The following is a 23,788-nucleotide window of genomic DNA, read 5'->3' on the forward strand; positions in this document are numbered from 1 at the left end:
TGGAATTAATCAGACTGGAGTAATGTAAAAATCTAAGAAAGAACGACAGAAGTATAATGAGAGCGTATTTCTAAATAAGATGTTACATGGTACATCTAGAAATTTTTTATTTCTTTGTATTTTTTATAGCGAATTTTTGTGGCAACTTGTCTCTCTTCCCGCGACGAGTATCTTTTTCTGCATTTGCATCCAGACATCCGTTGTACTCTGTGATATTTCCTATATTATCGCAGAAATATCTAATGCAATTACGTGTACTAATATTTGCGCAATTGCAAGCAATGTTATTATACTTGTGCGGAGCTATTATATCGCGCAAAGATAAATGATTATCTATTCTTTCATATTTACATTTGCATTATACATCATCCATGAGATGAGGAATTGCCAAAAACGAATTAGATATATTCGATAACGATGAGATGTTTTGAAACATAGTAATCCAAGAAATAATGCTATCTTGCAGGCGCAATAAAAAGCTAATGAATCATTTTTTTTTTTTATTATAACCAAAGAATTAAAAAATAATAAAAATACTTTGAAATATAAAAAAATGTTCTTTATAAAAAAATAGTTATTTAAAATTCTTTTTTCTAATAAACTTCGGTACCCACGTTAATTATTAAAAAAATTGATAACAGCTTTGTATGGCCTATAAACTAGTATGAAAAAATAGATTGTAAAATTTTCTAAGAAAAATATAAGGAGGAAATTTAATTTCGTAGAAGAGATAGCATTTCACGAGATTCAAAGTATATATTATTCGAGACAGTTCAAGAAATTGTTATCTGTAAAGGATTGTTTTTATTCTTCTAATTTTATATTTTTCAGCAAGAAAATATAATTATTCTTTTGTAGCATGGGTTATCTTAGATTTCTTGCACGGCTTGAAGCTGTTTGTCATTCTTACTTTGACAATTTCTTATCTTAACTTACCGCAGAATTTTCTCGCAAATTATTACTATCACTTTGCGGATGATTATAGTGATTGATACGAATATTCTTCCAGACGAATCATAGTTCTTGCAGACTTCTTGCATTAAACATTATTTATAAATTTTTAACATTATTTAGTTTCAGAAACATTTTGTTTTTGATGATGATATTAAATAAATTCGAAAAAATATTTAAACCAGTGTTTAAATTATACATGTTATGTACTTTTGCGTTTCTGTATTTCCGGCGAAATAAATTTCCATCTTATACTTATTTCCAGTCTTATACCCTTACATCTCTCGTTGTTATTTCGCTTGCCGTGGAATTCCTAGTTTTCATAATTGCTCTTGGAGAATTGTTAAGTTAAAGAATATCTCTTCTTCGCATGTTCATTACTTTAAAGAAATCTTATTGCTATGGTCTCTCGACTTGCAGTTGGTGTCCTGAGTAAATCGAGTAAAAACAAGAATAGTAGCGAATTTCTTTCGCGTAATTGCATAAATTACAAGTTAAAAGAATTAATTATTTTTCGTCTTTATATAAAGAGAGAATAACATTCAGTAAATTTTCGCGTATGCAATTTTGCTTGTGTCTTCAGGATTTTCGAGACCAAAATGTGTAGATGAGAGAACAAATTGAACTGTCGCAAGTAAGTAAAATCTTTTTAAAGTCTACTGAGAGAACCGTTTCTTATAACGCTAGAGATTTACGTGACAATCCAATTTGACAAACTCTCATGTTACATTTTGTGTAAATATCTGATAACAGGATAAAAGACACTTTGATACATTTACTAGAATAAATATGCGAATTCTACAAATGTACATTTAAAAAACACCCCATTTTCTCATTTTTAAACATTTTTCAATTTTCATAGTATACACTTTAAGATTTCTACTAGAATAGATATGTGAATGTTCTGCGAAAATGTAAAAAAAGAAAAAAAGTGATTTCTTAAATGTTTTCTAATTCTTTTATTGTACATTTTGAGATTTCTGCTAGAATAAATATGCAAATGTCTTACATTAAAATGCCGTTTTATATTTTCAAACATTAACATTTAATTCTTACATTTTCCAAGTTTTGAAGCATTTAAGTTAATTCGCAACGCGAATTGTAAATTTAAGTTCCAGTGGAACACAAGTAGATAGAAATTCGGTTGAAATTTTACGAATATATGTAGTTTGTCAATAACTTTTATTGAAATTTTAGTTAAGAATCAGACGTAACTTCATCGAACATTTAGCGAACATTATAATGCTTTTTTAGTCCATGTCCATACTATTTACCGTTATGTCATTTCTGAAACTTCGCCAACATCTGGCATATTCTACGAGAATTCTCGCGCGTAGAACGTTTATTTATGTCAGACGTAGTGGATGCTGCGAGTGTCACTGCAAAGAATAAAAGTCATCGTCTCAGTGCAATGTTACAGATTCTGTATATAGAAAGATTTCTCGAAGACGACAGAAATTGATAGCAATTGCAGATAATTTATAGCCGAATAATTCCTTTTATGGCTCTCGCGAGAACTACATTTTACAGCTTTGCATTTTCGGAAAATTATTGTTTGAAATGAAAAAATGAATTTTTTAACAAACTTCTTCGGTACGGTCATTTTAGAAATATTTTTTATAGTGCTCCTTGACAAAGTCTTTACAAGACTTCTCGAAATGAATTCGAAGAAGAAACTTTAAGAGAAAAACTTTATAAGGATTTTTTCTTAATCTTAAGTTTTAAATGAAAATATTACAAAATAATTGATTAATATTACGTGAGATAATATGAAATCATAAAATGTGTCTCCTTTGTTTCCCTATAAGAAAAAATTTTTCTCAGATTTTAAAATCGATTTCTTTTAAACTTTCATAAAATTTTAATTTAATTTTTTTCTTCTCTTCATACCTATATAATTATTTAATTATTAATTATTAAATTATTTATTATTTATATTTAATTAATTAAATTAATTCCATTAAGATTCTTTTATCGTACAAAACATTTTGTGATCATCGCGAAAGATTAGTAAAATTTTGAAACTGTAATAATATTTAAATAATAGTCGCTAAATAATGATCACAAAGTACTCTTCAAAATTGAGAATATGAACAAATAATATTTTATTCCGTGGGTTACTTTCCTGCTTCAAGAAAGCTTTTGATATCAGTGCTAAAGATGTCGACAGAGACTCTCCACGAGATTTAATAAAACCATTCTTATTTCATCTTTCAACATTTGCGCAAATGCTGACAAAAGTACATTATGCGGAAAAAGAATTGATCTAAAGAAAAATTCAAGATGAGATAATCACAAAATTATTCCTGATCAGGAGCTTATTGTTTATTCATGTTCTCAAATCTGTATATAATGACTTCGATATTTTTTTTTAATTTGAAAAATATATAAGATTTATCTTAAGATAAAATGCATTTTTATGGATTTCTTGATTAATTTTAAACCGAGATTTTTTTAACAAAAAATATTAAAATATTGAGAGACTGGTTTTGAGTTATAAACGATCAAAAATGCAGTAATTGTTTTTAAATTATCATATTGTCATTAAATAAAACACAAATATCAATAAAACTTCTTTCATTACAACAATTCTCAAACGATCAGTATAGTTTTTTTTGCAACAAAAATATGCGAATGATAAAATTTAATGTTATTTAAAATGTCCCAGTATCCAAATTGCTTTGCTGTAGTCTATAAGTATTATAATAGTCTACTTAGGTTGAACCTAATATAATCAAGTTGTACCGAGTTGTCTGATAATACTAAAATTCAAACTGGAGTAGAAACTCTTTAAGGAACTCTTCTCTGCTTGAATTACCTTTAAGATCTGAATTATTCTTAATATATAGATGACAAGAATGGGCGAATTATATATTGTATATTAATTTATAACGCTTTTCATATTTTAAGTTGCTTTACACAAGCAACTTAAAGCGACCGTCTCACATGCAAAGACACACACATACACACATATACATATTATTTACGCTTTGTCTGTGCGATTTGAAAGCTACAAACGTGTAAATAATTGCGCACTGAATATTGTCTCAGTCCTTGTTAACATCGAGAAGAGAAAAAGAGGACAAAGATATTCATTGCGTATAATACGTATCTTATTTAAAACAAAATAAATACGTAATCACTTTGACATAATGTAGGAAAATTGCCGTATATGTCTCCAAAATTTGGATGATTAAACTAATATATTAAAATTGAAAAAAAAAATAGCAAAAAAGATTTTATATTTACTTATATAGATAATATACTTACAGAAATATTAATTGCACATTATACTCCCGCGCGAGCAAATGATAACATTATTAAAATTTTTATATAATAACATTATATAATAATTTTATATAATAATATAATAACGTTATTAACATTTTATCGATTTTTTTTCCGTCTCTTTGAAGAATAATATTTTATACGTGCAAAAAAAAACTATATGTTACATATGAAAAATTAATTAAATAAAAATAAACCGAAAATATCAATGTTGATAAATTGGACCTTGACACAGAGATGTCTTATTAAACATTTATTTAAACTATTATAAATATAAATTCATCTTTATTAAATGTTGCGTTGATATAAAACATGTAAAAAATTTTATATGAAAATAATCGCTCATCACAGGTAAAAATTATTATCCTCGTGTTAAAATTAAATATTTATATTATACACAACACACAGAGGTTTTGTACATGTAAATTAATAATAAATATCAGAGAGAGGTACATATGATGTGTAAAAGTTTATGCTAGAATAAATAATATAAAATTTAATTGTATTATATTATAATTGATAGTTAGTTATATATATATATATATTTACAATGTTATACAATGTTGTAAAATTCTTTTAACGCTTATAATCAATAGTTCAAAAAAATTATTTACAATGTTATACGCTACATATGTTTTAATGCAACTAATGATGATATAGATCACAGATTGGTTTTAGCTATGGAAATCGTATCTTCCGATCTTTTCGTGGACGTTGTGCTTTCGTTGCTAAGTTGTTGACGAACGAGTAAATGTCCTCGTTCAAAGAGAAACGTCGAGGATGAATCTTTCTTTTGTAACAAGTAAGCGTTTTGAGGAAAGCTGCTTGTATTTTCGCTATTTCTATCCTTGATATTTTCCTGATTGCTCGGGGTAAAACAGAATATCTCTTTAACTTGAGCAATGTTATGCCTGAAGAAAAGATATAAACTTGTTATAATGTAATCTACCCGAAGCATTCGATAAAATATAGATCGAGATTTTATAACACGTTATGTTTTCTACTAGAATATAAAATAAATATTTAATATTAAAATTTATTTGTTATATTACTAATATAGAATATACTTTTGCATGAAAAAAATATCATTAATTACTTCATTTCTAAATATACCAGTTTCAAATTTGTGGTATTAAGAATTTCAAACTTCAAATCCATACCTAATAGAACATATAATACTTCGATCGCGAACTTTATTCATGGAATCACGTCTGGACTGATGAGATCCTTTATCCATTAAGATCTTGTTTGTTGGTCTCTTGCTTCTACAGCATAACGTTTGTTTGAACGCTTGGCGATATCTGATGCTCATTAAATTGTAGAGAATAGGATTGACGGTGGTGCTGAAATAATACAGACATCCACTGAGAATATACAGCCATTCGTTTAAATCCGGATAATAATCGGTATCTTGTGCGTAGATGTAAAGCAGACGTTGGGCGTGGAATGGAGCCCAGCAGAGAAAGAACATGATAACGACCACGCCTGAAATAAACCATATATAAAGAATTTTAAGCTTTAAAGCCTAATTATATAAGGATTTTTAATGTCAAAAAGTAAAAAAGAAGCGGTAAAATATCACTAAAAATACGTTAGTTTTAATTTTCAGTTTATATTTGTAATATTATATTAATTTCTTTGCTAATTCTTTAATTATTATCATAATTTAATTATTAGAAGAAAAGTAAAAATGATAATGTCATACTTAACATTCTGATGACAGATTTTCTGGACTGAGTCTGTCGAGAATCGCCATGAACAAAACCCGGTATTGGACCAAGTGTTTTTTTGGTACTCCTCTTGATTCTTAGTCCCATTCTCGTATATACCACAAGGATTATGAGCATCGGTATCAAAAAGAATACGATAGAACTGAGTTCGTAAAGGGGAAATCTTGGCATATCGGGCAAAAGCATCGCGCAAATCGCCGAATCAGCCGAATAATTTCCAGATTCTGAAAAATATTTAATGATATCATAAAATAAATTTAAAATAAATTTATAAAAATTGTTAATAAATTTATTAAAAAATTTCAAAGTTTAAATATAATCACGCACTTTGAATAGACTCTCAATATAGAATCCATATTATAAAACTTCAAATTTGTTGAGTATATAAGGAAGAAAATTCTAGAAGTAAAAAATTCGACAACGAAAAGTATCTTAATAAATAATTAGAATTAAAGTAAAATAGAAAATGACAGGGATTATTAGAAAGTAATGTGAAATCTATCCGAGTTATTTATCGAACGCTTACTCGCGCGATACTTCGATAATCACGCAAGGAAAAAAATATATCTGCTCAACCTGGTGGATATTCGACGAAATTGACCTTGGTATAAATCGCGAACGGTATGGCCGAAACCATCGCGATCGACCAGGCCGTAAGGATGAAGCGCATTGGTCTTTTGAGACCGCTCATAGAATAGACGCGCAAGGGATGACAGATGGCCAAATATCTCTCCATAGAAAACGCCACGATTGTGAGAACTGACACGTAAGATGACCTGCAAAAAAAGTCGCTGGTATTTAAAAGAACGTGTCACTCGACGAGATTTATAAGGAGTATTAGAGATATTTCTTACATCTCCGACACGTACGCCCGTATCTTGCAAAGCCCCGCGCCCAGAGCCCACGGATATTGTTGCCAGAATATGCTCAGCTCATTGGGAAGACCTGTAGTAATTAATTAATATATTAATAGATTAAGGAAAGAATTTTTCGAGAGTATTATATATATGTTTCTATTTTCGATCAAGAAAAATCGATTTATAATTAATCAAAGAACCCGCAGTAAAGTGTGATTAATTGGGGATATCAATGATTAATTGATGGGGGATCAAGTAAATCCAATTTTTATCTTGCATTTTATGGAAGAAATTTTTTTGTAACATGCAGAAAAGCTTGTATAGAATTGCCCTGTAATTTTACTGACGAAACTCTTGTAAATCTTCTCGCAAAATTTAGAACACAGTATTAGAATTTTCGCTTTTATTTTTTTACGCGTTCTCGATTGCGTTAGTGCAGGTCGATATCCGAGTCTCGCACTTCTCTCCGGATAAAATGCTTCCCGTAAGCTTGCGTAAAACGTAAATTAACTTTCCGAACAGCAGATTTACGACTAACTTAAGCCCGGTTGGATAATTAGCGTGAGAACACATATCTAGCATTACAATATTAACGAGGTTGTGACTTTTTACGCTTTGTACGCGCAAGTTAAAATAACTTCCGCGAATTACATTCACCGCGAAAACAAACGATTGAATATTCGTCACGTATCGTTATGAGTCGAATAAGCTTTATAAGAGCCATTGAAATGTTTGTGTTTTAATTAATGAACACATCGCACAAAATGCATACAACGAAACCGCGCTTTGCGCTTTTCGACGACTGATAAGCACGATCTGATATCTCTACGTCTGTTTGTTAATAGATAATCTGTCTTTTTCTATTTCTTTTCTCTTTTTTTATTATTTCTTTGTTCTATAATTTGTTTACTTCATTTTCGATTGTTTTACAGTTCAAATTTTAATTAAAAAGTTAATTTAAATTATATATAATTATTTTAGTTTGCAAGTTACATATATGTAAATAATTTTAATCGAGGCAGAGGTATTGAAAGAGAGAAGTATGAGAGAAAAAGAGAAAAAATAATGAAAACTTTTGTAAATTCATGTTTTACTAAAAAACATTTACAAGTAATTTTGCTTTACATTAATTGTCTTAATCCGACGTTTTTTTCCTAGCATAAATAATTTCATAAGGAGTAAATTGAAAGCCAAATATGTGTTATATTGTTATTAATAATGCCAGAAGTATTCCTCTTTTTTTTTCTCTTTTTTTCGATTTCTCTCATCACAATATGAGGATTTTATGTCTTTCAATCGTCTTCCAAAGCATAAAAGTTATCCGGTAGTCGTTCGCCATATACCATAGTTGTTCTTTCATAAAGCTCCACAATGGACATCAAAACCCACCAGAGTTCGGTTCTTACCATCAGAAGTTGAACGTGAACGTATCGTTAACGATAAAGCTTTCTCGTCCTGGTTGGAAGCCCTTCGATCGTTTCTATTGTGTCTATCATTTTCTAAAGCATGACGCCGGTTATAAATGTAACAACATGCCCCCTCCCCCCCCTCAAACCGCGAAGCCTTTTATTGTATTGCAAAACGGCCGTTTTACTACCAATTCTATAAACGCACACAATTGTTTTAATTTTTCTTTTTGTCTTGTTTTTCCCTCGTCTATCATGCCATCGATCGACAATTAATTTCTAAGTAATTAAATCATTCGTGAATATTTTGATAATCGATCGATTTCAAAGAGATATCTAAAAATTTTTCTTTATATTATTTCTTCTACAAAGAGTTTTTAAATTTTTTATTTAAATATGAGCAAACTGTAGATTATAGCTTCAATTTATTTGTAGGGATTATCAATCGCGTGCACATACTTGTTTTATTTTATATATTTACTTAAAAATCTTTACACAAGTCTTTATTTAACGTATTAAAAAATCCTATCCGAAATATTATTTAAATGCTGTGTAAATTATTTTATGTATTATATGATCGAAGGATTGACTTTTTTCACATTTCTATACATATATTGAATTGATATTTGAAATAGCGAAGCCTATATATATTTTTGATTTTCACGAAGAATCATTCTCGTATCTAAATCTCGCGTATTTCTCATAGTGACGTAAATACGTCGCTTTTACCTTCAGCAAACAAGTCTACCGTACAGATAACAATCGCAATTGTACACATAAAATGGGATTAATTTCAAGCTTTTATCTACGTGCGTCAATGCTATGAAGACAAGCGAATATCTCGTGTCAAGCAATCATGATAGTGATAATACACAATAGATAATATAAAATAATTAATTTTTTATTTATCCCAGAGAGAAAAAGAGAACAAGAAAGGGGGGAGGAAGAGAGGGAGAGAAAGAGTAATTACCTCTATGTACGCTTTACAATATTTGCGTATTTTTCGACACAAATTACAAATAAACACGAATTATCATAGCACGATTAAAAGATATGAAATATTTAAATACGAAATATATATCGGCAAATAAATATATCTATAAATGCGTTGATGAAAATGATTGTATAATCATATTTCTCATAATGCTTTCGCTGATCATTTTCAGTGTTATTCCATTGATATATAGCTCCATAGAATATTACCCTTTAAAAAATTTTTTTTCAATTGCAATTTTCTATCAGTGTGTCGTCAATATCTCTCTTCGAATTCTACGCAAAAAGCAATACCAAAATAATGCATGAAGAATGCATGCACGCGAGATACGCCAGAGATTCTATGTGATTTGTCGGTATACTAAAGGGATTCGTTTCATACTGCCGTTCCGTCGACTTTAATCCTGAACGAATTTATTCCTTCTGAAATCGACCTCATTCATTATTAAGCCCTTTCCGCACTCCATTCACAGTATCGTTGATAATCTCCGAATTTATATATTTTGAAAATCAATTTTTCTTGCGTATCTATTATTCCGCGTTATTCAAACGAGAACAGTTTAGTTAGATTGTCGTTATCAATCGCTTTAGAAATTATCAAAATCATATCAATAAACGAAATGTCATCGTTAATTAACGAGTCGTTGATTTACCAACCAGAAGCGATTCGGTTGTCGACGCTGCTTTGTATCAATTGACAATTAAACTCTTGCAGCGATATATAGTTCACATATTATATTATACATATATGTGAGAAATTATGTGCATTTTGTGCAAATTAAAGAATGCATATTTGGAACGTAAACGAAATTGTGCCATGGCAAAAATCTCACGCTTAGCCAATGTATTTAAAATATGTACTTTATTTAAATGACAATAGAGATTAAAAAATGCCTTATGTATTTTCTTCGTTTTAACTTAAGAATGTCTCTTTATTAAAGTAGGATTTGCAAATGTCTTTCAATATTATTTTGCTCTACTACTATTCTAAAAATAAGCGCTTTGTATTGTACATTAATTATTAGTGAAGACGTCGGATTTATGATACGCAATGCCATCTATTTCTTTTTGTTATTAAAATATAAAATATCTCCTTTCTATGCAAAAAGAAAATATATAAATCTTTATTTTATTTATTATTTAAATTTAAATAAATAGATTACTTATTATTTATTTATTATTTCAATCTTTATTTATTTATTATATGAGATTTAATTTTATTTGCAATGTATTTAGGATATTAATAATATTTATGTCGTACATAAATTTTCAATAATTTTTATTTATTACTAATTATATATATATATATATATAAATCATTTCAAAATTTTTTGCTAAACCTGATAATATCATTGCTGTGATTGATGCGGTTTAGTTTTATGTTTTTATTAACAGATTAATGAATGTAAAATAAATAAAATGTATCTATAGTGAGAGAAACAATTAATTATTAAAATAAAATAGTTAATTGTTAAAAGAAATAACGATGATGTAATGATGACACCGAAAATAATCGCATCCTGAATGAGCGCGATATTTTTTGCATCGCCTTTTGCTCGCTTACCCAGCACAAGTAGAATGAGGTCAGATATGGCCAGACTGAAAAGATAGTAATTGGTGGCAGTCTGCATAGACGCGTTTCGGACGATGACCGTGCACGTGGCGACATTACCAAAAACGCCAGAGACGAAGATCAACAGGTAGGCGATCGTAAGCGGTATCACCAACCTCTGAGGCAAGTACCTGGGTCCCAGCACCTTATTCAGGTACTCGATCTCAGTTAGATTGTCCAGATCCCAATCCCGCCAGAAATCGAGCGTCTCGTTTTCGTCCTCCCCCAATGTCCCCATGACAAAGGATCCACTCGATGAATATCAGACGTTCGTTCGGTTCATCATGATGACAGCGTAACGATATTTCCTTTCGCGTATGCACATTCTGATATCATGTCTCGAGATATATCGCGCGCGCAAACAAAGAAAACACACCGATTCGCGTTCTTGATAAACCCGCGTCGAGTCAATAAACCTTTTTCTATTGCTGGATTTTAACGGGTCACCCACTTACGACGAGTGAGCTCGAATTTTTTTCTCGTGCTATCTTTCTGGACTGGTGGAAGGAAATCACGAGTGGGACAGTAATTATTCGTACTTAATATTCTCTAGTCGGATTCTAAGATAACATGTGTCGAAAGTAATTCCCATTCTTTGAATGTTTGAACTTCCCAAATAATACGACGTTCTTATTGGTCCTTCGAGGGCAATTTCTCGAAATGGCAAGTTGGATAAAATGCCAGAAGAAAAATAATAAAAATACGGGTCTGTATACGTTTCTTGCTATCCGACCGAAACGAACGTTCCTCGTAAAGATGCTTTCGTTTGTAATAAGAATACAATTAATATCGCGCTCGATTGCCGATTTAAAAATATTACAAAAATATTGTAATTATAATTTAATAAAAGTTATAATTTTTCATTAGATTATAATTAGAATTGTAACTAAAAGTATCTGTAGAGGGATGACGCGCACATTTATTTGCCCTTTAAAAGTTTACACAGCGATTTAATCTTCGATCAAACATCACTACACATAACTGTCAAATCGACGCATATAGTTATAATTTTTGCTTTTTGTTCTTATATTCTCGCGCACTCAAACTCTTGAGCGATCGTAAAATCTGCAATAATCGAAAAGCCCGTAATTGCAATAATCGAATTTTATTCTTTTGATTGCTATAATTTAGGCGTGTTTGAAAAACGTATTGTTTACAGATAGTCTGTCACTCGCAAGACAATATTGTCGACTGCTCGAAAAACATACGAATGTTCGTAATTTCATAAGAAACGTGTATTAAGGGTTATACAAGGTGACTCTCTAACGTGCTATTTTGACCTGCCAGTTGACGCCGTCAAATCGATATACCAAAGATGTCAATCACGTGAAGAAGAAAATGTTAAATCAACAAACCGTCATCCGCGATAGAATGTCGCGTATGAACTGAATTCTCGATCATATCACAAACACATGTTGATTACTCCATCCGTAGATTCTGCTGATAGGAAATCTTTTTTTAATGAAACACCGTTGCCAGATCGCGCGTAATGAAATCTTTTTCTCGAGATTATTAAATGCGAAAGAGAAAACTCACAGAAAATTTTGCATCATTGACAGTAACGTTATCGATATAATCGTCGTTTCGAGAACAAAAATTAAAAAAAAATTAATATAAAAATGATGTGTGTTGAGGAACGTGATCCTGAGAAAAACTTCATCTGCAAAAACACGTGAGCTTTATAAAACAGGCATTATTATTATTATTATTTTTTTTTTATTCGAGAATTATATATAGGAGGATTTTTCTTAAAACATTTCTTTTATCGCTCTATCTCAATATTAACTTTTTAAATCTTTCTGGAAAAATCGTTAACAGGAAAAAAATTCCATAATATTTTCTTCAATAAGATTATTATATATAATATTATTTTACTAAATGATTATTTCAAAATTTTCTTGAAGTTATTTTCGCGAAAGTTTACGAACAATATATACATAATAAGCATCTTAGGGCAAATTTCCATAGGTTCATTCAATTTGCTGTTAAGCATGATAAAGTTTTAATGCGATAATTTAACTTTGCAGGAAGTTACTATTATAAATTTTTTAACATACTTGGCAACTATATATAGATATGCTCTTTTCCGCCCTAATTGTAAAAGATTATCGTTACCGACACGGTTAATAAGTTGCTATATAGATATTTACATATTATATTCTTTTAATTCATAAATCATCTTTTTGATATTGAAAAAATACATTGTCTGATATATGACAATTATTTATTGCATCTTATATTATACATTTCTTTGAAAAATTGTTATAGCGGCAATAGAGAGAGAAAGAAAGAAAGAAAGAGAGAGAGAGAGAGAGAGAGAGAGAGAGAGAGAGAGAGAGAGAGAGACATTGATATAAAGAACTTATTTCAAAATACATCAAAAATTATATATATACGTGCGTGTGTGTTGAAGAAGAGAGTGGTGTCTCTAAAAAAATATAAGCTTATTTCACGCTTGTCATATCAAATTTTCACGATAAATCCTTAACTACCATGATGTACCGCTTGCTGTGACATGCGATATCATGTGCTTTTTCTTCTTTAAAATACATTGTTGAAAAATTGTTCGTTAAACCGCGAAATCGTGATTTTCTGATGAAAAATTCTACTTTTAATTTAAATGAAAAAAATATAATAGGAAATAAAATATTGCTCAATATAAGGTACAATATTATAAAGAAATATAAAGTAAATTGAATTCATATATATATGTACATATAAACTAGATGCAGACAAGTGATTTTTTTTTGCCGCGACGGTGAAAAAATCGTATTAACATGAATAGGCAGTGTACATGTAAATATACGAATGCGCAATATAAGTATGTACGTGCGTGTATATGTACTGCAAAATAACTTGCGTGCAGGCGCAAGTACGCGCTCGATAGTCTATTCCGTTATAATGTATATTGAATTATCATTGTAAATATATACCGAAAAATTTTTTGTTTTCGCATATATTAACATTTTTACGCAATTTTTTTATTTTGTAGCATATTTTTTTTAAAATTGTACAATTTTAATGAGGATATCCAGGTAACACATATTGATTTTATATAAATGTTTCCTAAACATAATTTTTTATACCATCATAAACAATATGAATAAATTTTTGTCTTGACCAAAATATTTTGGAAACCATAATTTAAGAAAGATATTTTTTACGTTTCTACAGAGATAAGAAAAATTTAGTTTTTAAATTTAAAATTAAGAAGCATAATAAAAAGATTGCATATATATATATACATATATAATATAGAAATTGTGTAAAGAAAAACAGAGAAATATGAAAACGGATTAAATTACTTATTCGTAAAGTAAAGGTAAATAAGTTTGAGCGAGATTTAAAAATGATATCATGCGTAGCTAACGAAATATATAACTAAATCTATAAACGCGCGGAAAACGTTCATAATAAACCTAACAATTTTTACGAATATACGAATATGTATCAACCGATGATTTTTACCGGCAGTAAAATGTGAATGGCTAGGTAATTCTATGTAGCTTCTAAACTGATTAGAGATGGCGGTACTTGACGGTTCTCCTTTGTATTTAATAATAATAATAATAATAAAAAAAAAAAAAAATCTATTATAAAAGTATCTACAGATATGGATGATTAAAATTTAAGCAATCAGGACAAAGAAATTTCAGCTCCTTTGTTTTGTAGTGTATTAGAAAAATTTTAGTCTTTAATCTTCAATTACATCAATTTTCGACATGTAGTTTTTTTAGCTTCAATCTATGGACCTTTTTAGATATGAATAATGCTATAGTTTTTGCTGGTATGCTGATAATTGCTGTAATTTCTGCATTAGAAACGGTGTCCAGAGAAGGGTAAACGGAGAAACATACTTCTTTCTGCCGGAAGTATATATTGTGCACCTCAGTCTAGACACATGCGCAAGCATGCTTATAATATCGCGAATACGTCATTTATATGGAAGTGTTGAATAGATAACACCTCTCTAACATCTAAGCTTCCTAAATTATTTCTATACTTTTTTTTTTAATAAAAAAAGATAAATGCGATTATATACTCGCATATATCTATGCTAATTTAGATAGATTTTGACACAAATACATATTTCTATAAAATATAAATTATATTGAATTATGCTAATTATTAAAATAATGCTCTATTATTAAAATAAATATTCAAGACAAGAAAATATTATATATCTCACTTTAATTAAATTTTCAAGTAAATTAATATCATTCCGTAATAATTGCAATATTCATATGTTTATTTAACATGATTATTGTTTAAACAATAAATATCACTTGTAATTTCATATTCTAGTTTTTTTTTACATGTGTCAGATAATTAATTTGTCTAATCAATACTCTCATCTCGTATATTTCATGAATTTTTATTCACATCTATTTATCATAAGTATAAAATTGCGTATTTGACGAATATAAATATATATAAGAAGTCTCCGAAAATACAAAACTTAATAGCATTGAAGTCTAGAGGTCTGTGTAATAATCAAGAAATAGTGCGTGACGACGGATTCATATGATAATAATTTATTCAAATATGGTAGAGCGGTCGCGCTCTCAGCACAATTATACACTGGATAAGGGCGCGCGTATAAATTAATTGAAAACAAACAGAAATACATTCAAAAATAAAAAACTCTTTGAATTGTTGCACTTAGTGCGATAAAGGTAATTGAAAACGCGCGCACTTCGCAAAAATTCGAAATAGAAATCCGTAAAAAAAGATACAAAAGAGAAATAACGAGGTAAGAAGCATGGGGTGAAGGGCTGTGTTGCGTTATCGCTTGATCGATTGAGAAGAAGAGAGATTAGGGAGAGGGCGAGAGAATATCGCTGCGAGATAACGTCATCTTCTCTTAGTTCTCATCGACTTCGGCTTCCTGCTCTTCATCGAACTCGGCGTCCTCGTCCGCGGTAGCCTCCTGGTACTGCTGATACTCAGATACCAAATCATTCATGTTCGATTCGGCTTCGGTGAATTCCATCTCGTCCATGCCCTCGCCAGTGTACCAGTGAAGGAAAGCCTTTCTTCTGAACATAGCGGTAAACTGTTCGGAGATGCGCTTGAACAGTTCCTGAATGGCGGTGGAGTTGCCAATAAATGTGGCAGACATCTTGAGACCGCGTGGTGGGATGTCACAGACAGCAGTCTTAACATTGTTCGGGATCCATTCGACAAAGTATGAGCTGTTCTTGTTCTGGATGTTGAGCATCTGCTCATCAACCTCCTTCATCGACATCCTACCACGGAAAATAGCGGCAACTGTGAGATATCTGCCATGTCTAGGGTCGCATGCGGCCATCATGTTCTTGGCGTCGAACATCTGTTGAGTGAGTTCCGGTACGGAGAGTGCTCTGTACTGTTGGCTACCGCGAGACGTAAGGGGCGCGAAGCCGGGCATGAAGAAATGAAGACGGGGGAAGGGTACCATGTTTACGGCGAGTTTCCTAAGATCAGCGTTCAGCTGACCAGGGAACCTCAGACAGGTCGTAACGCCGGACATCGTGAGGGAGACGAGATGATTCAAATCGCCGTATGTAGGCGTTGACAGTTTCAGAGTGCGGAAACAGATATCGTAAAGGGCCTCGTTATCGATACAGTAGGTTTCGTCGGTATTCTCAACAAGTTGGTGTACGGAAAGAGTGGCGTTGTATGGCTCGACAACAGTGTCAGATACCTTGGGCGACGGCACGACGGAATACGTATTCATGATTCTATCTGGATACTCCTCGCGGATCTTGGAGATAAGCAAGGTACCCATACCGGAGCCAGTACCACCGCCCAAGGAATGCGTAAGCTGGAATCCTTGCAAACAATCGCAACTTTCGGCTTCTTTCCTTACAACGTCGAGAACAGAGTCGACCAATTCAGCGCCTTCGGTGTAATGACCTTTTGCCCAGTTGTTGCCTGCGCCGCTTTGACCGAACACGAAGTTGTCCGGTCTGAAGATCTGGCCGAATGGTCCCGAGCGTACAGAGTCCATGGTGCCAGGTTCCAAATCGACGAGGATGGCACGGGGCACGTATTTGCCACCCGATGCCTCATTGTAGTATACGTTGATTCTTTCCAGTTGAAGATCGGAATCACCGTGATAGGTGCCAGTCGGGTCAATGCCATGCTCGTCGCTGATTATTTCCCAAAACTGCAATACAAAAAAAGTAATTGCTTAGAATAAGAGTAAGAATATTTTTATTAATATAGCATTATGTCATCTCGACATATATTATTATCAATCATATAACATGAATTCTAATACACTAAAAAGATTTCAAAAAATATATCTGCTTCTATGTCAATTCTATTCAATTGCTATTTTAATATCTTAATCTTAAAATATATTCATGTTTTTTTTTTAATTTCATCCATTATATAACAAGTTTAGAAAATTGGAAGAAAATCAATCGCAAGATGTTCGGTTAAGGAAATACGCGCATCGTATATTCCCTCGTTTAGCAAATGTTATCCCTGCCGGAACGAATCATCGCTATTTCAAAAATTAGATACGCGTTCCGACTCTCGCATCATCCGCGCGTATGTGCGCGAGAGAAGGAAGTTTTGCGCACCGCAATGCTTTCTCTCCGCAATTATCCTCGCATCCGTTTCCAGCCTTCCGTTGTATCGAGCCGTGTTAACGGAGCCGGTTCAACGACCTCGAGCCACGCGGTAGAATAGCTCGCGTGTAATTAATCGTAATACGTCCGAGAAGCCTGCATATCGGATTATACATTCTTTCTTTTTTTCTCTTTCAAAGGAAGAGCTCTCGCTTCTCGATCGAATTGCCCGAGCGATAATAGACTAATTAAGGCAGCCAGCCCGGTAACAACCGTGAATGTTTCAAGTTTCGTTTGCATCTATCGGAGCTGGTTGATCGTCGAAGCTCATCGCGATGCGACCATCATTTGCCACGTAATCTCGCGGAAGTCCTTGTTTCGTCAACGGTAATCGCTCATAATCGCTCGCTTTGCTGAAATGTCAATCGCTCGTAAGTGTCTCAATTTATAATAAAGCGTCGCAACAAAGGTTTCATAATTTAAACCGAATATTTATATAGATCCTTATAACAATCATGATTGATATTGTGCTTGTAAGAGGCATCCCTTGAAAAATTCGTGCAAAAAAAATAATCAAACATTTTTTTAAGTGTGGAAGGAGAGATATATTAGTTAATATTAATAAAGAATTGATATTAATCTCAAGTCGAAAACTAAATGTAAAGAGACAATTAAAAATATTTCCATTAGCGAGAAAGAAGACACAATACTGGACGTATCTGATTGTAATTTCGTATTTGCAAACAAAAGGGAAGACTAATTACAAAATCACCGCGTGCGGTCCCCGATGCATCTCTTTCTAGTTCATCCCGGTAACGTGGTTCAAAGACCCCGTGGTATATTTCTGGAAATCAACGTGCGAAAGAGGCACGCGTGTATCTCCAAGTACAAAAGCGTGTAAATAACGGATAGCTAGACTAGTGTAATTATATCGCCTTAACAAGTCAAGTAATATAATGTAATCTAATCGTAGGTCCAAAAATATATAATACATCATCGCGCGACTCTATAACGGAAAGACTATGACAAGGTACTAAAATTATACGTTACTTGAATTATGCGTCTCTTGAATTCTCACAATAGAAATGCTCTTATATGGAAATTGGCCGTTTCTACCAATTTATCAATATCCAATTATAAAACATGCGCGCGCGCGTGCGATAAGATGGAAGAGATTATTTCATTCTCAGTTTGCAATTTTAACTAAGCGTGCACTTTGTAAATCCATCTCACTGTAAAATGAGCTACCTTGCTTAAAACGATACGTATTTTTCGTTAATCATTATCGTGCGTTTAAAAAAGAAAATATAATATCTTTATTTAATTTTTACATATATATATATATATTTCATATGTTCCTTTAATACTTTCTTAAAAAGGATATACAATATATATCTTATATGATAACGATCAAATAAATATTAAATATGTAAATAATCACCGATGAAAAATTTTATCGCTATTATATTGATGAGACTTTCATTCCGTGCCTTTTCCCTTCTTTTTCGCGAGAAGATATCATCGAATAATCTCGAGATCCATATACAACTTGCGTGAAAGTCATCGCAAAAGCACCAAGGTCCGCCTTACCGTTCGATACTACATCCCACGTGAAAACGATGGGTGTATTAAGAGGTGCCCATATATGAGCATCGTCGACGAAAGCTAAAATCGCCCAACCCTATCTCTTCTCCCTCCTCTCTTCTCACCCCTCCCTCCCCCCTCTTAGTCAGTCTGGCTGCAATATATATGTATATACGTGTTAGAGATATATGAGTCACCAATGTCACTGCTATATATAGAAATGATGACCGTAAAAGCACGATACGGTCATGTAATTAACATAAGCGGCGATCGCACGGTTATGCAGCGCGACAATTTGTTTGTCCTCATTTTTAAATCCTCTCCCCCTCCGCCCGCCCGCAGATTTCTCTCAAGTCAGTCCTTGCCGAAATTTATGCATCTGTCTCTTTCCCTTTCTTTTTTCCAGGCGACAGATACCGTCGGTGTTTGCTATCGGAGAGCGAAAAGTCGAAACCGTTATTCTAAATGAATTGTATATGCCGTCTGTTGCACTTAAGCATTGCATAACTATAAAGCAGACACAAATGTAATTGATGCACGGACGGTCCCGAGGGTCCCGTAGACTTTTAACGAATCATCGTTTATGGCTGAAAAGATGTATGATTAGAAAAACTCACTGCTTAAGCTGTGTAAAATATAAAAACAATAAGTTAAGGGGAAAAAAAAAATTAATTAGGCAATCTCGAAATTCAAAAATTATTACATGTGCTAAAAATAAAATGAACTTTCTAGAAAGAAAGAAAAAAAAACAAATTAAGCAGTTTTAAATGTTATTTACGAATTTTGGAAACAGCGATATTTTATTTCTCTCTTTTAAAGATTGGAAAGAAAAACGTCTTTAATGAATTCAAGTGCAATTGAATGCGCTTATAGATTACATATATCGCAAGGCTGATAACAGCCTTCAAATGTGATAAGACATTCTGACTTCTAATAGGAGATGAGAATTGTTATGGCCATTGTTACAAAATGCACGACTGTAACGATACAATTTGTAATTATTAAAGATATTACAATATTAATATTTTTAATAAAATCTTGAATATATGGAGAATAAACGCTATCTCATAAAAATGTATTCGCATAAATATATTTTATTATTTCTAGTAAATGAGAATAATGACTATAATTGTTAATTAAACATCCTGTTTAAATGTAAATTTAGGGGATATCTTTTTTAAATTAATTAAGATAAGTAATTAAAGTGATATCATGAAGCTTCAAAAAATGACCGCACTGTCTAGAAAATAGATCTTGTTCATAAATTCCTGCTGTTAACGAACTTGATCTTGAAATAGCGATATTGCTATAAAAAGTAGTTAAAACTGGTAAAATTAAATTCATTATACTTTACAACCAGTAAAAATCAATATTAATGAAACTCGTGCACATTTACTCCTAAATCAATATATATCGGCGATAAAAAAATAACTTTATAATTCATTAATGCATCCATCCGTGCGTAAATATCGAAATTAAAATATAAAAATCGTCGTCAAATAATAATCATCATAGAATCGCAACAATAAACGAAATTCAGTCTTCTAGTTGTAGACCAAGCGCGATCGATACACCTGGCTATATCCAGAGAGAGAGAGAGAGAGAGGGTCGGCAACGAGCAAAACGGTTGGAAACGGGCCGAGGTGATGCGAAGGAAAATGGCGAGAGGATATCACCTGGCTTCCTTTATTTGGGAACGCGTTGCCGCGCTACGTGAGACTCGATGTCCTTGGACTCGAATTCGATTAATCGTTACACAACGACTTCGTCTAGTAGAATGTATTTGCAGCTTGTATTATATATGTATATAGCTCTTTATGTATACCCTTAAAAAACGTATATTCTATCAATTGAAATATTTTTTAATATCTTTAACACGCACATGAAGCTTTTCTAAACTATCATATGTATATTTTAATCAATGACAGCTTTATTTGTTAACGTATTTTGATGATGAAGTAATTTTTAAAATTATGAAACTTTATATATTTTAATTGCCACATGTTACATACACGATATAATTTCTGGAAAAAAAAAAAAAAATTATCGGAAGATACCGCCTCGTTTTGACATTTATTTTTTATCAGATTAAACTTCTTTAGCGATAATTCAATTATCAATGTCATAAACAATTTTTAGATAAGATAAAAATAAAAAAGTGCATCGCATAGAATTAATTAACAACAGGACAGAGAAATCACGCCCGTTTGGTAAAAAAAAAAAAAAAAAAAAAAAAAAAAAAAAAAAAAAAAAACCTTGTCAATCCTTATTATCATAATAATTACAAGGTTTATTATAACAAATTTGCTGTAAAAAGATAAAACAGTTTTTCATGTTATATTAACATGATGCCAGATTGATTGAGATAGACAGTTCGAGAAACGGGCATTGACTTTGACGTAGCAGCCTTAAAAATTACAAGAGCATGACGACGAACGTTGATCGGTTTCTCCTCGCTCGATCTTTACCAATCTCATGGCTTGTAAATTATTTAAATAGATTATTCGAGTGGGAATAATATATCCTATTATAGGGAAAAAAATTCAAGTTACTCTATAAAAAAATAAAAGCAGAATGCGATTAGTAATTATATACATATAATTAATGTTTTTACATATATATGTGAATTTTTAACATTTTGTTCCAACTAAAACTTCTTGTCGTTAAATATATAATAACGTGAAGAAAAATTTTTTCAAATACAAAAGCGTATATTTTATTAATTAAAATGTTTTGCAATACTTTTAACACGTACACGACCTTTTCTAAAGTATCATATATATATATTTTAATTAATATTGTTTATTAATTTATTTTGACGGATAAAAAAATTTCTTTACAATCTCCACATTATTAAATTAAAAAATTTCTAACAAGCCTTGAAATAATGAAAATATTGCATTTTTATATTTATTTACACAATTATTAATACAAATCTCTTATACTTTTTCAAATATATTTTTCTAATTGTTCATACATGACGATAATAAGGATCGTGCGTGATATATGTCGAGAAATCAATGTAGAATATAGTGGGGGGGGGGGGGGGAGGAGAGAATCGAGCGCGTGCACGTAGAATGGAAATTGAGATATCGGATACGCATGATTAATGAAAAATCGAGCGCCATCGACTCGCGATAACGCGGTCCCCGGTGTCCGTTAACGGCGTCGCATGAAAATTTTGAAACACCGCCATCGTGCGATGAACGCATCGCACGCAGTTGGCGGGATTGTGACGCCGCAGGAATTCCATCTGCTTTAAGGGGACGCGCATACCGACACATCTGACGCGTTCCCACCCTGATCGCTTTTCCCATGCGATAAATCAAATATTTGAGAAAATCTCAACGACATTGATCGTATAATAGCGTCTCGTTCGATTAAAATTACGCGAGATGAGCGTTAATATTTTTTACGCGACAATCGGTATATTCGTAATTTTCTTTCGTTCGGTGTGCATTCATCTTTAGCGCATGCAAGTGTGTGAAGGTGACGCCGGTGACGCGAAGAGACGAAGAGAGAAAAATGTTGAAGGGAGATAGCGAGATACGATGAGCCTCTCGTTATTCACGGTAATATCGAGCGCAAATAAATATGAATCAGAATGCATGACGTGTTCTATTAAATTCCCTTATCACATTTTACAAATAAATACAACGTCGCGTATGATATTAGCAAATTTCATCAAACGTTTGAGAGAATTACGATAGGGACTAAAAGTGGAAAAGGCTATTCGGTCGGAACGAGAAAGAGATGCGCGCGCAGCCGGTCGATATCATCGCGTAAAACCGATGATCTCTCGTCGCTGAGAAAGAGAAAGAGAAAGAGAGAAAGATGCCACACCCAGGTCTCGGATGCCCGGTTTCCGCGAATGACAGATTAATTTCGGCGAATCTCGTCGACTGATCCTTCGTCCGGTTCTCGAATTTTCCATCCCGTATCGTTCACGACATAGTTGGCTCGAGTAGATGGAATATTACAACACACGCGCAGAGGAAAGATGGCCGACAGGAACGCGACGAGAGAAAAGGATAGCGGGGAAAAAAAACCGTTACAGCCTCTGCCTGCCTGCCTACCGGCCGGCCGGCGAGCTCTTGTCGCCATGACAGGTCTTCGACCGCCGTGCGGGCGAGGCTCGGCCGTTGTTATTTCCTCGCATATTATCCCGAGTCCGACGAACCGACGATATGTTCCAGATGCATCCACGTCCCCCCTTCCCCCCACCCTTGGAGACACGAATCGCTACAAGGAACTCTGAAAAGAACTCGGATTCCGCATACGATTATCCCTTTCTTCTCGCGAAGTAGAACGCCCGCGAGGATTATCGCTCCGCGTCGATCTCGCGAGATTTTCGACGATTAGACGGAGAGAAAGGAATCTCGATGAAAAATGGAATCGCGATAGCCAGTGATTCTCGCGATCGAATCAGCTAAGATATACTATCTTGAAACAAAGGAAAAACACGCGCGCGCGCGCGAGGACGCGTCTCGGTTCTATTACTATTAGAGATTCTCATTTTTTTTTCTTTTTTTTTTTCGAATATTTACCTTTGCTCCAATTTGGTTACCGCACTGGCCGGCTTGGATGTGGACGATTTCCCTCATGTTTGCTACGGAATTGATCGACGGTGACCTCTTGATATAGGAGACCCTTTGTGGGTACGTAAAGCGACGGGCGATTACTATCGAACTGACTCGACGATTACAGACTAACGCGTCGCGAGAGCCCAGAGACGAGTGTGCGGAGGTTGCGGTGTCCGTTACAGATTTTCAAGCCTCCCGAACGGCGGGGAGAGGGGTAGGGAGAG

General features: G+C 32.8%; 2 protein-coding genes across 2 annotated transcripts; both read right to left on the reverse strand.

The window, feature by feature from the left end:
* Positions 1-4,694: 4,694 nt before the first annotated feature.
* Positions 4,695-11,387, reverse strand: LOC138937508 (neuropeptides capa receptor). Its single transcript, XM_070303857.1, has 6 exons — positions 10,790-11,387; positions 6,824-6,914; positions 6,546-6,745; positions 5,945-6,193; positions 5,400-5,724; positions 4,695-5,150 (listed from the first exon to the last, which is right to left on the reverse strand). The coding sequence occupies exons 1-6, from the start codon at positions 11,073-11,075 to the stop codon at positions 4,901-4,903; spliced, it is 1,401 nt and encodes a 466-aa protein (XP_070159958.1). The 5' UTR covers positions 11,076-11,387; the 3' UTR covers positions 4,695-4,900.
* A 3,969-nt stretch (positions 11,388-15,356) lies between these two features.
* Positions 15,357-23,732, reverse strand: LOC138937940 (tubulin beta-1 chain). The gene is made up of 2 exons (XM_070304655.1): positions 23,529-23,732; positions 15,357-16,988 (listed from the first exon to the last, which is right to left on the reverse strand). Exons 1-2 carry the CDS (start codon positions 23,583-23,585, stop codon positions 15,702-15,704), a joined length of 1,344 nt encoding a protein of 447 aa, XP_070160756.1. The 5' UTR covers positions 23,586-23,732; the 3' UTR covers positions 15,357-15,701.
* Between the last annotated feature and the right edge of the window lie 56 nt (positions 23,733-23,788).

Source organism: Polyergus mexicanus, unplaced genomic scaffold, assembly GCF_030449975.1.
Source record: "Polyergus mexicanus isolate NDT 795.1 unplaced genomic scaffold, iyPolMexi1.0 SCAF_11, whole genome shotgun sequence".
Classification (NCBI taxonomy): Eukaryota; Metazoa; Arthropoda; class Insecta; order Hymenoptera; family Formicidae; genus Polyergus; species Polyergus mexicanus.

Coding starts and splice junctions, on each gene's coding strand:
- LOC138937508 (XM_070303857.1), bottom strand. CDS start 11,075: ATGGGGACATTGGGGGAGGACGAAAACGAGACGCTCGATTTCTGGCGG. Junction 6,746..6,823: donor CGGGCGTACGTGTCGGAGAT/GTAAGAAATATC, acceptor CTTTTTTTGCAG/GTCATCTTACGTGTCAGTTC. Junction 6,194..6,545: donor TTTCGTCGAATATCCACCAG/GTTGAGCAGATA, acceptor AATATTTTTCAG/AATCTGGAAATTATTCGGCT.
- LOC138937940 (XM_070304655.1), bottom strand. CDS start 23,585: ATGAGGGAAATCGTCCACATCCAAGCCGGCCAGTGCGGTAACCAAATT. Junction 16,989..23,528: donor GTAACCAAATTGGAGCAAAG/GTAAATATTCGA, acceptor TTTGTATTGCAG/TTTTGGGAAATAATCAGCGA.